The 12,755-nt window shown below is 40.8% G+C and overlaps 1 protein-coding gene across 4 annotated transcripts in view; it reads right to left on the reverse strand.

Annotated features, from left to right (window-relative positions):
• The window catches only part of Tab2 (TGF-beta activated kinase 1 (MAP3K7) binding protein 2), a 54,422-nt gene that overhangs the window by 9,860 nt on the left and 31,807 nt on the right, over positions 1 to 12,755 (reverse strand). For all 4 annotated transcript variants that reach the window (XM_028861063.2, XM_028861058.2, XM_037200398.1 and 1 more), the window contains one exon: positions 6,738 to 8,238. In XM_028861063.2, the coding sequence (XP_028716896.1) occupies positions 6,738 to 8,238 (1,501 nt within the window). The remainder of the gene's footprint in view (positions 1 to 6,737; positions 8,239 to 12,755) is intronic.

Genomic DNA, 12,755 nt, shown 5'->3' on the forward strand with positions numbered 1-12,755 from the left:
GAAAACAAAAAAATTTGACAAGGATAATTTAAACTATTACTAGTGACCACAATAAGTGCAATCTTAAATAAATGTATTTGTTGAGATAGAGATAAGAAAAAAAAAAGATTCTTAAAAATATCTATTTTAGCCGGGCGGTGGCGGTGGTGCACGCCTTTAATCCCAGCACGCACTTGGGAGGCAGAGGCAGGTAGATCTCTGTGAGTTCGAGGCCAGCCTGTTCTACAGAACGAGATCTAGGTCAGGCACCAAAACTACACAGAGAAACCCTGTCTTGAAATACAAAAAAAACAAAAAACAAAAACAAAAAACAAACAAAAAAATAAAAACAAACAAACAAACAACAACAACAAAACCCCAAAACTATTTTATTTACTATGTATTACTGCTTTGCCTGAATGTATGTGTATTTCTCACGCCTGCAGAGGTCAGGAGAGGGAGGAGGATCCTGTGGAACTGGAGTTATAGATGGTTGTGAGCCTCTCCATGTGGGTGCTAGTAACCGAATCCAAGTCCACCATAAGGGCACTGCTAAGCAATCTCTCCAGTTCGCAAAGTAGATTTAAATAATTCACATTTATGCTCTTTATAATAAAACATTCCACTCATCCATTCTTTTAATGAGCTGAGAGGCTACTACATCGTAGGCAACTTCCTCACCCTGTGGAGTTTACAGTAACAGGGAGATCAGGGCAAGAGAAGACAGCAATATCAGGACTCTTTAGGGAGCCTTCATCAGATGGAAATGGGGAATTACAAAACCTAGCATGTGCCTCTTAAGTCTTCTTTTTGCCAAAATTAAATTAATGGATAAAAGTAATATAACCACGCACCCCTTCTGTTGTGAAGACAACCACAAACTGGAGTGGTTAATTACTAGCACTGCTTCTGGAGTCTAGGCACCTCAGAGAGAATGCTGCCTTGGTTCAACTTCTGCCAGGTTCTGATGGACACACATGTTTCTTAATTTTATTAGAAACTGTAAAAAGAAACTTCAAGTTCTAGATGGTGTTAGTTTTAATATTTTTAGGCACTTTAAATAAAGCCTAGTTCTTCCAGAAACATAAAACTCAAAACTATTAGAAGAGAATCCACTTTAAGACAATCCATTGTAAAATGTACTAGGTATTGATGGATGTAAAGATTTTAGAATTATTGGGAAAAAAGGTATTTTTTGCCACTAAATGTAGTACTCATTTCTCAAGTCTTAAATTTATATGATTTAATGTGCCTAAATTAGGTATATGCCTAAGTCAGCTTTTAAAACAAATCTAAATTCTTCTAGAGTTCAACAGGGCTGGCAGCGCAGGGTGTATCTGTTTTATATATTGCTGTATTACTACTAGACATTTATTTGGTGACTGAATCACAAAAGATTCAAGACAGCAGCTTTTAAAGCATCCTGTTTTCATCTGTTTTGCCATTTTTAAGGCTAGTTGAAATCAGATCTTGCAGCAGGGCCTGTAATTCAAAGAACAGATACAAGAAAACTGAGGCTAATGTGGATCTCTGTACCTCAGACATCCACATCATTCACACTCAGTACTGAAGAGACCTGTGCTGGGCACTACCTAGTTGGCATTCTTTGTACATAACTAAGATTGCATGCAACTTACAGCATTAGGTACAGACACTGTCTAACGCTTACTTCAGACACTAGGATGCTCACAGCTTAGACAGATCTCTCCTTTAAAAGGAGACAGCAATCTTCAAGTTTGTGACGGAATGTCATGAAGCCAGTTCAATGTGGTTTCAAGGAGTATCACCATAACTAAAGAGAAACAGCACAAGATTTCTGCTGTCTGCCTTTCCAAATCATGGAGCTGGAAAAGGTTTTCTAATTATGATACAAACCCCAGAAACCAGAAGGGGAAAAGACCTGCAAATCTGAACACACAAAAGTAAAGCATTCAAAACATTAAGTGAGCATAGTCACTGCATGTCAGCAACGTAGACTCAGCACCCTTCAAAAACAGGCATGTGCCGGGCGGTGGTGGCGCACGCCTTTAATCCCAGCACTCGGGAGGCAGAGGCAGGAGGATCTCTGTGAGTTCGAGGCCAGCCTGGGCTACCAAGTGAGTCCCAGGAAAGGCGCAAAGCTACACAGAGAAACCCTGTCTCGAAAAACAAAAAAAAAAAAAAAAAAAAAAAAAAAAAAAAAAAAAAAACAGGCATGCTCACAAAGTAAGAAATACCAGTGTCTATAAGACACTCATTCATCTTCACTCATAAACTCCAAATGATACATCTGTCTGTCTCAGAACAAAGACATGTTTTCTTTCCAATCACTTATTCACTTGATAGAAGGGCAGAAAAGTTCTTGTGAACACTGTCAAAGTACTCTCTGTTCACAAATGGTGTACACAGATTAGTACAAGAGGCCTAGGAGCCTCTGTGCAGAAAGCAGCCACGTTTACTGTAGCAGGACAGGGTGGGATGCAGAATTGCAGTTTACTCTGACCTGGGTGTGGCTAGAGACCTGCTTTACCCCAAGAACTCCGCCTGCAGAAGCTGGGGGGTGGCTGATCTGCTAGCATCTTTCTTGTCATAGAGCAGAGATGGAACTTGTTCCTATCTGGTTCTTGGGTGGGGATGATACAGAACAGAGCCTACCAGCTAATCTGTAATGACAGAGTATGACGCAGGGAGACCATGAATTCAAACTTATTTAGGGATCACAGAAAGGCCCTATCTCACAAAAAAAAAAAAAAAAAAAATTAGTATTTGCATATAAGCACATCCTATATGTACTTTAACTAGGCTCTGGATTATGTTATAATACCTAATACCATGTAAACATTAACTATATAGCTGTAATGCTAGCTTGTTTAGTGAATAAGAAAGTCTGTATTTGTGCAATACAGATGTAATCCTGACAGGTTCAATTTATCAATATGTGGTTAGATGTGATTATCTAACCGATGTGTTTACAGATATCCATATGCATATAGTATATACTAAAATGTGCTTATATGTACATATATATAGTCATATGTATGTATATTTATATATATGAGTGACTATAATGAGAAAGATTAAAAGGTTAATAAAAATTATATTAAATAGTTAAATGGTTAGAGATGGAGACATATTTATCTTTTTTTTATTTTTATTTTTTGGGTCAGGCCTTTTTAATGATTTACATATAACTTCTATAATGCTCTAAGACACCAGTTGCTAAGCAGAGCTCTCCAAAGATGGGCTGTGCCCCTAGGAGGCAGCTATAGAATGGACTCACAGTTGCTGGAGCTCCTGTATCATGGCGGTGGGTGGGCAAGTGCACTGGATAACCCTGGGTCTGGAATTCAGCATGACTTAAAGAGTCTCTTTTAACTCTAAGATTGAAGCCAAATTAAAAAGTGGTTCCCGTAAAAGAGAGGGAAGAGCCAACAGGTAAGAGACTCATTTGAAAAAAAAAAAAAAAAAAAAAAAACAGAAAAAGTGAACCAGAAAGCAGCTTGGTGTCAATTTGTAATTACTGAGGTAATTTAATAACACGATTATAATAAACAATTTAAAACTAAGTTCTATAGGAGACATTTCTAAACAGCAGCTCACAAAATTAAATCAAGTTCCAATTTAAAAATATAATTAATTTAAATTATATTTCCATTTGAAACAAAATCACTTAATTTGTATCACAACCAGAATTTTATTACATCTCAAATAGAGGTGCTATGATTTGTACTGGTGAAGGATGTACTGATGAAAAATGACAAGGAATGAGAAACACAAAAATCTATAAACTTCTTTTCAACGCATAATTTTTCTAACTTGAATATCTATTTTAGGTTCACAGTTAAGGCTATTGCTTAACAAAATCAAAACTTCTGTTACTATTAATAGGACAATAGACTCACAGGTATAAGCCGAGACAGGATACTAAGTATTATTAAAGTAACATTTTACACATGTATGTTTGTAAACAACGAGAGCAGTCTCCATCTAACCCGCTCTTTGGAGAGGTTTCTGGAGGAGGAAGATGGAGAAATCATCTTGGCAGCTTGACTACTTTGCTGAGCCTGGCTTTTCTGACACATGTCATTTCTTCCACCACGAAACCTGGTCTGAATGAGGAACTATTTGATTCCCTTCATTTATCAGAGTGGCCAGCCTGACTAAGGGCATGCCACTCTGGGGGGAGGACGAGGCGGCGTCTGCTGCTCAGAAGCCGTTCTCTCTGACAGTCTCAACAGGAGGGAAGAAGAGCAGAGTGGGTCCCAGGAACTGGAAAGAGCAGGAAGAGCAGCTAGAGAGGCCCGCGGGATGCCTTTCTTCTTCTATGTAAGGAGCCTAGGAAGGCCGGTGGGGCTGCACACAGCAAGCAAGGTAGTGACTGGAGGGAGAAAGCAGGCCAGCGCGACGGCTCAGTGGGGAAAGCACTTGACACGGAGAACCTGATAACCTGAGACTGATCCCCCAAACCATGTGAAGGGAGAACCTGATAACCTGAGACTGATCCCCCAAACCATGTGAAGGGAGAAGGAGAAAAACCAACTTCGAGTGTGTCCTTGACCTCCACTCAAATGCTGTAGCAATCCATTCCTACCCCCATATGCATGTACACAAGCATGCATGTGTGAACATAAACACACACAAACACGTACTCATACTCTAAATCAATGTAAAAAAACTTCAATAAAAGTAAAGTCAAAAAGTAGACGAGGAGGGCTGGCAGGCACGTACGGCTTGAGAGCTTTTCCTGTGCAGAGACTTCCTCACCAGCTGTTACCTGCACAGGGACAGCATCTGATGCAGTTCTGATCAGCATCCTCCCGGCTGCTGAGCTGCACGGAGACCACAAGGAGGCAAGGGTGAGAGCAGGTGTGCTGCTGCACTCATCTCAGGTGGTGGCGTCAAGAGAACAGGGACTATGTGGATGGAGGGACAGGATTCTGGATATACTTGGAAGGATAACTGACAGGATTTTCTGTCAAATAAGATGTTGCTATGAAATAAAGGAGTCAAGGATATTTTAGAAAAATAAGTTGCCAGTAACTGCCCAAGGGGAGAATAAACTGGTGGGAAGGCCAGAAGCTGTTTTAGGATTTAGTAAGTCTGAGAACCCCATGGAATAGTCCAATACAGGGACCACTGTGCAGATAAAGTGCCTTGAACTCAGGAAAGAAGTCTGTTTAGGGTATCAATTTGGGGTCATGAGTATATATATAAAATGTTATTTAAAATCAAGAGCATGGTCGTAGAGGCCCTTAATTCCAGTACTTGGGAAACTGAGGCAGGAGGATTTTGTCTTGGGCAGAGCTGGACTATAGAGGACTATCTTGTCTAAACAAACAAACAAAATCAAGAGACTAAACGAGACCACTCAAAGAACACACAGCAATAGAAAAGAGGTGAAGAATTGTGCTGGGTGAGAGTCAGAGAGACAGGGAGAACCAGCACAGGAAGACAGTGAGGACACCTGAAGTGAAATGCACAAGGTTCCAGAGAAGGAAGGTAAGGTTCAAAGATGACTACTGAGTGTGTAACAATGCCACCAAAGACCTAGAGAGTAGTTCTGGGTGACTGCACTGGGAAAAACCTGATTGGAGTAGATTCTAGAGAGAATGGGAGGAAAAATAAACACGGAGATAGTGTACTTCAGGAACAGTTTGTTTTCTTCAGTTAAATACAAATAACTTTAATATTTATAATGTCCAGTTAAATAAGAATGAATGTCTACTTTGTTTAAAAAAAATTCCATTATCATATTTTATCTTCATGAAAGTGTTCTTGTACATTTCAGAATCAGCCAATCCTAGCCTGCCATTCTCCAGGAGGGGAGAACAAGACTGCCTGAAGGAGAATCTAGTGTTGGTGGGAAGTTGGTAAATCTACAGAAACTCAGGCACTGCTCCAAGTAAAGAAAACAGCTCCATTAGTCACAGGTAGTGGGATAGCATCAGTCTTCACGTAACTTCTAGTACACGCAGAATCATCTACAGTGCTCGACAATACATGTGTGTATCAGCTCACTACATCAAGATGCTAACTGTGAGTTCAACCCGGGCCCTGGGCATTTGATGTTCTGACATCTCTATAGAACTGGAAAACGCCACAGCCTAGCATAGATAGAGTCACTTAGTATGTATCAGTTTAAAACAATATGAGACCAAAGAGTCAGACCCCCTAAGAAACTTAGTCATAAAGCCAGTGTATCAGCAAAGGATGAGCGGCTAGAGAGATGGCTCAGTGGTTCAGAGCACTCCTTGTTCTTGCAGTGGGCCTGGGTTCAGTTCCCAGCACTCACGTGGTAGCTTACAAGCATCCTTAACTCCAGGTACAGGGGATCTGATGATCTCTATAGGCACCAGGCAAGTACATGCTACAAAGACATACAGGCAGGCAAAACACTATTCATACATATAAAACAAAATACACTTTAAAAAATACTTTAAAACAAACAAGCCTAAGTTGATATTCTGAAGAGCTAATACTACTACTATAAAACTCCAGATTATATGATCATAAAATTGAAATTAAAATTTATATGACTACTTTCAAATATTAAAATAATATTATTTGAGACATCTAAAGATGGAAGTTGGGCCAGGAATACAGCTCCAGTGGAAGAGCACTTAGTTTAACCAGGCTAGTACTGCAAAGAGAAGAGCAGAGCAGAGCATAGCAGGCACAGTGACGCCCATCCCTGTTGTGACACCACATGTCCAATAACGGCAGCATTCACTGAGAAACTGGAAAGGAAGGGATGATCCCTCCTTTAACATTAGCATTACCTTGCGTGTAGGCAGCATCATCAGATCCCATACTCAATTTCCGTGCTTCACTGATTCTATCCACATGTGCTAAAGTAGGGTCCGTGAGGTGCTGAATATTCTCTGTCTCTACATAATGGTCAGGATGATTTAGAAGATTTGTGAGTTCAAAGGTAGGGGACACCACCCCTGGGGAAACTGCAGGGGGTTTGTTGGGAGAAACGGTAATTTTGAAAGTGTATTTTGTGTTGGGCTGAGTGACCACCACTCGAGGAGATGTTGCAGAGTTACTTCCTAATACTCGGCTTTTGGGAGGGTGGTGATGGATGAAGGCAGGGCCCATGCTCACTTGCCCAGACATGTTCCTGGAGGCCGCAGATGGCCCAGAGTTTGTGGATATGAAGAGTGTAGGTTGATTGCGCATGCCCTGCTCATCTCCTGTGGCGGCATTGGCTGAAATATAGACCTTAGGTTGACTACGGGAGAGCATCTCCTCAGTACTCGGAGGACTGGCAGCTATGTAAACAGTGGGCTGATTTCTATTTAAGGTCTGGCTGTTGACCAACGAGGAAGTGCTGGCAGTTCGAGGTCCAGAAGAACGTAATTTTGAAGAACTGTTTCTTTGTGGGGGTTCAAGTTTGATTTCGATCTGGTTTTTTCGAGGTCCTGTTGAAATATTCTGAATGTTATATTGGCTATGGGCAGAAGACTGTGAGCTACCAGATGAATGAATTGTTGGCGGTTGCGGAGTAGTTGGCGAACTGATAGGCATGTAGACATGAGAGGTCTGATGGCCCTGCTGATTTGGCTGCTGGGTTGAGGTATGTGGCAAAGGATTGGACGTAGGATAAGTAGTCCAAGGAGCAGGCTGAGAAGGCTGATAGGCTTGCTGAGAGTTAATGGGATTCAACTGAGATACCCAGCCAGAATGTTGTTGTGTCTGCCGAGCTGTACCACTAGGAGTTGTAATATAAGGCCTAATATAGATAGAATTTCCCTGTGGACTGTTAAGTACAGGCGGAGGTACACCATGTATGTGCAAAGACGTAGGAGTACTACGACCAGTCTGTATGTTTGGGGCTAAAGTTACCATAATAGGATTAAACCTGGGAGTTTGTTGAGAGAGGTTTGACGCTCCTTTGCTGCCTAGGTGAAATCCAAGATGTGGTGTTGAATTTGAAGCACCAGACGTACTGGGCATTCCAAAGACATTAAAGCCTTGAGGAACTTGAGCTGGTGCTGTCTGTGGCTCCTGCTGAAACAGTTCGTTACTGGACTGCCCACCTTGAAGCTGTCCATCACTAACACTGTGTGTTAAAGTCCTACTTCCATTCACTCTACTTCCTTCTCTTCCATGGTGGTAAACATTCTGTGACTGCAAGTCCAAGTTGAGAGAAGTCATGTGATTTCGCAGACCAGAAATTCCAGACTCATCTGAAAAATTCAGGTCTCCTTCACCATAAAGATACCTTGTACTCTCCTGAGAGAGAACAGCGCAGCAGGCATCCAGGTTGTTATTATTCTACAGAGCAAAATGAGAACAGGTCAATCTTAGTCATGAGAAGTGAACACAAACTATCATCACCACAGAAATACTCCACAACTAACAAGTGAATGTGTAACACAATTATAAGAGACTTACATCTTTTGATCTGAGAACTATTTTATATATATGTTTGAATTATTAATTCTCACTATTAGTATAATGGAAAAACTGAGGAGTAACAGATAAATATAAACCCATTTCAGAGGAACAGAACAGAAAAAAGCAAAACCCCAAACAAAGTGTTTTTAAATAAAGTAGCACATCAACAGTCATAAATTATCCACAAATACTTACTGAACATCAACTATATATGAAGCAGTCTTTGAACCTGTGGAAGACTAAGGACAAATAAAAGCAAGTTCTTCCCCTCATAGAGTCTGTCAATCAATCAGGTGGACAGTTTTGGAAAATGGCAGCAGTCAGTTCTCCAGGGCCTACGACCTCTCTAGGCAAGGACAGCTAGCTAGGTTTATAACACCCCAGCTAAATTCTAAATATTTATACTCAGAGCCACAAAGAGGTGCAGCTCTCACCTCTCATCAAAGTAGTTTCTTTTTGCAACAGACAGAGCCCATTACAGAAATCTACAAGTGGTGAAAATGCAGAGAACCATCTACTGAGAGGTGCCCAGCACCAATCTGTACTTCTACAACACAACCCCTCCTTACACCATGGAAGAGGGGATGCTAAGACTGTGAGACTGGGGGGGGGGGGGGGGGGGGGGGGGGCAGGATGTCTGCTGTGAGACGGTGTCTTCTTGACATGACAGGGAAGCTACACCAGGAAATCCTAACAACACGGCTGCCTACCTAAGACGTGCACGATGAGAATACCAGTCAACATGCCAATGTGAACGGGGATACTGCACAAGGCCACTCCTAGATGAGGAGCTATAGGTAACTGATGGTTGTTCAGAGAGGGACAACCAGTCTTCTTCAGAGATGAGCACCCCCAGTTCCAAATGGTCAGCCCAAACACATGTACATTAGAGCAAACCTCAATTAGCAGGTGTACACATCCTCCTAGACACATGAGAATTTATATACATTAATGTACGTGTACACACACACACACACACACACACACACACACACACACACACACACACACACACGAGACTGGACTAACGAGGTAGGTACACTTGGTGATTCACAGGGCACATACAATTTAGAGGAGGAGGAGAACGCTGACAAACAGCCCTCCTCAAACGAAAACAAAGCCATCAGCGATCTCCAGAGGTCTTGGGGAGGAGAACGGCACAACTGTGAGAGTTAGCTGAGCCATGTTCCAAACAAAGTGAATGAAGCAAGTTTAACTGGAGTGAAGATTCACATTTGGAAACTTCGTGAAACACATGGTTACAAGAAGACTGGGATTAAGTAATGGAAGGTTAAAAACAAAAATAAGACACTACAGTTTGTTCTTTATTAAGCAAGTGAGAAAGCCATTGAACACAGACAAACAGAGAAGTAAAGACAAAAGAGTATTTTGGGGCCAGGCAGTGGTAGTACACGCCTTTAACCTTGGCACTAGGGAGGCTGAGACAGGCAGATCTCTGTGAGTTCAAGGCCAGCCTGGTCTACAAAGCTACAGAGAAACCCTGTCTCGAAAAATCAAAAAAAAAAAAAAAAAAAAAAAGAAAGAAAGAAAAAAAAAAAAGAAAAAAAAGAGCACTTTGGGAAGACAATTCTGTTCATACTTAAGAAGCAAGGAGATGAATATTCTTTTGGCAAAGCAGTGAGTGAGAAGACAGGCAATAATAAACATCTGATAATAGAAATGAGTAACAAGAGACCAATGAACACAGCTTAGGGGGTGGTGGAGGGGGGGATCAGAGAACTGGAAGATTAGGAGCCAGAGAAAAATCAACTGTGTTAAAATGTCTCAAGCAGGCTGATGAAAATCCCCCCAGAATCCTTAAGAAATGATAGTCCTTGTGGTGTTTAGTCTTAAACTTAGACTTAAACAAGTCTGCAACTTGATGTGCTGTGTTCTGTAGATACCCATGGGAAACCTGCCCTTTCCTGAACAAAAATAGAGGAGGGAGAGGTAACTACGGCTGGGATGTAAGATAAGGAAGGAAGGAAGGAAGGAAGGAAGGAAGGAAGGGAGGGAGGGAGGGAGGGAGGGAGGGAGGGAGGGAGGGAGGGAGGGAGGGAGGGAGGGAAGGGAGGAAAAGGAAAGAAGGAAGAAAGAAAATAAATAAATAAATAAATGATAGCCTATACTATTTGAACAAAGGAATGGACAAACAAGAAGTGAAAAATGTTTTGTTTTTTTGCCTAGCACTTTGCCTCTGGAATGCTTAGCTTGTTTTCTCAACACATCAAGATTACACTGAAGTATACATTAGAGGTCTTCTTTATCTTGTTCTATAAAATACTTTATATTTCAATCCCAGTTAATAGGTTTTAAAATATCACTGAGCGCTGGGTAGTGGTGGCTCATGCCTTTAATTCCAGTACTTAGGAGGCAGAGGCCAGGTGGACTACACAGAGAAACCTTGTCTCAAAAACAAACAAACAAACAAATCAAAACAAAACAAAAACAAAAACAAACAGGTGTGTGTGTGTATCACTGAGCTATGAATAAGTGTTCTAGATAGTTCTTTCAACATCAAGTCATGAAGTTTGTTAACCTACATTATTTTCCTACTAGTTTTTCAATGACTCTCTGAACACCCTTAGTATAGCTTTATTTTCCTATACAATTCTACCTTCTGCTTTATTTGAAAAGTTAGACTTGGGTTCTAAGGGATGGCTTACACTCCCCCGTGGGGCCCTCCCCCCCCCCCATCTCTGCTCTTTTCCCACCTTCTTAAAACTTTGACACAAACCTAGACATATCTGGGGGAGGGAATCTCAACTGAGGAACTGAATCCATCAGACTGGCCTGTAGGCAAGTCTATGGGGCATTTCTTGATTGAGGACTGATGTTGGTACCAGCCCTGGGAAGGTGGTCAGTCACAGGTGCTTAAGAGAGCAAACTGAACAAGCCAGTTAGCACTTCCCCTCCACGGCTTCTGCTTCATTCCTGCTAGACTTCCTCCCTTGAGTTCCCTCAGTGATGGGCTGTGACCTGGAAGTGTAAGATGAAATTAAATCCTTTCCTCTGCAGGTCACTCTTGGTCTTCACCACAGCCACAGACCTAACTAAGAACTGTTACATTTTCACCTTCCTTTTCCCGTTACAGTCTATATTGATAAATACGAATGGCGGATTCATTTGCCAAAAATCTATAATGGGGAACTTTCACTACTGTTTTTTCTCTTTTAAGAAGTGTGAGTCCTATATCCTACTAGTTAATTTACCTGGATTATACTTTTCTGTGGAGATTTTTATTCTCACTTAACAGTGAAGAAGTAAAAATTAAGGGTCAAAGACGTTATTGTTGGTAATCATCAAAACATGGACTCAAGTTTGTTCTCAGAATCTAAAACTCATGCATGCTTAACCACTGTAACAGGAACCATGTAAATCTGGAGACTTCCATGTACCCAAGGATAATTACAGTGTAGAATATGAGGTAAGACATCAGGATATCGAGTAAACTGGGATTCTAGACCACAGATTATCGTACTCTAGTCAAGACACCCAAAATTTATCTTGAAGAACGTGAGGGGAAAAATTTTAAGGCAAATATATAGCAATCTGTGTTTATACTTATCTTAGCTAAAAGGCCAAGAAACAGAAATATCTTCATCTAGAAAGCAAGATAGATTGGTGGGACCCAAACTAGGTTAAGGCTAGAGGCATATAGACCAATTAAAAATACAGATAAAAGATAAGGGTATGGACAAAATATATGTAGTCACTATGAAATATAGACTTGCTAAAAAACTTCATATATTACCAAATTTTAAAAGTAACTTGTCAAATTCGTAAGTACGTGTGAAGGATCCCCAGAATTCTTTTGATAGAAAGGATTTCCAGGTTAAATAAATGGCCAACTACAACTATTACTAAATATTTAGTAATATTTAGAATTACGGACTTCTAGAATTTTTGTATACAAATAATAATGTAGAAATTGGAGAGATTAATTGGAAAATATATCAGACTTAGAAATATGAAATACTTTTTATATCCTTTACAATTGGGAACTTACGCACTGTTATACAAATTCCTCAAGTCAGAGATAAGGAACCGATATGCAAACAGGGTTTTGACAAATGCCTGAAGTACCAGATCAATAGAAGGACAAGGTTTCTGACTCCTGGATGACTTTTTCCTCATTTTACACAAAGATCTGGGATTTTAGACACCTGACAAGATGAGAAAGGAACAAGGCCATAGCTAGCACACGTCAGTATCTCTACATTCAGCTCTTAGTTCGCTCTCCTGTCTATACAACAGACAATGCCTGTATTCCAGGCAAGTACTGAGGCCCCATTCTGCCCCCAGCCACGTTACTATGAGACACCAAAGATCATTTCTTTTCATTGCAGCACAGTGACAAAGACAAAGAGTTTCCCTCCAATATCTAAAAAAAT

The sequence above is a fragment of the Peromyscus leucopus genome, chromosome 8a (genome assembly GCF_004664715.2).
Source record: "Peromyscus leucopus breed LL Stock chromosome 8a, UCI_PerLeu_2.1, whole genome shotgun sequence".
NCBI lineage: Eukaryota > Metazoa > Chordata > Mammalia > Rodentia > Cricetidae > Peromyscus > Peromyscus leucopus.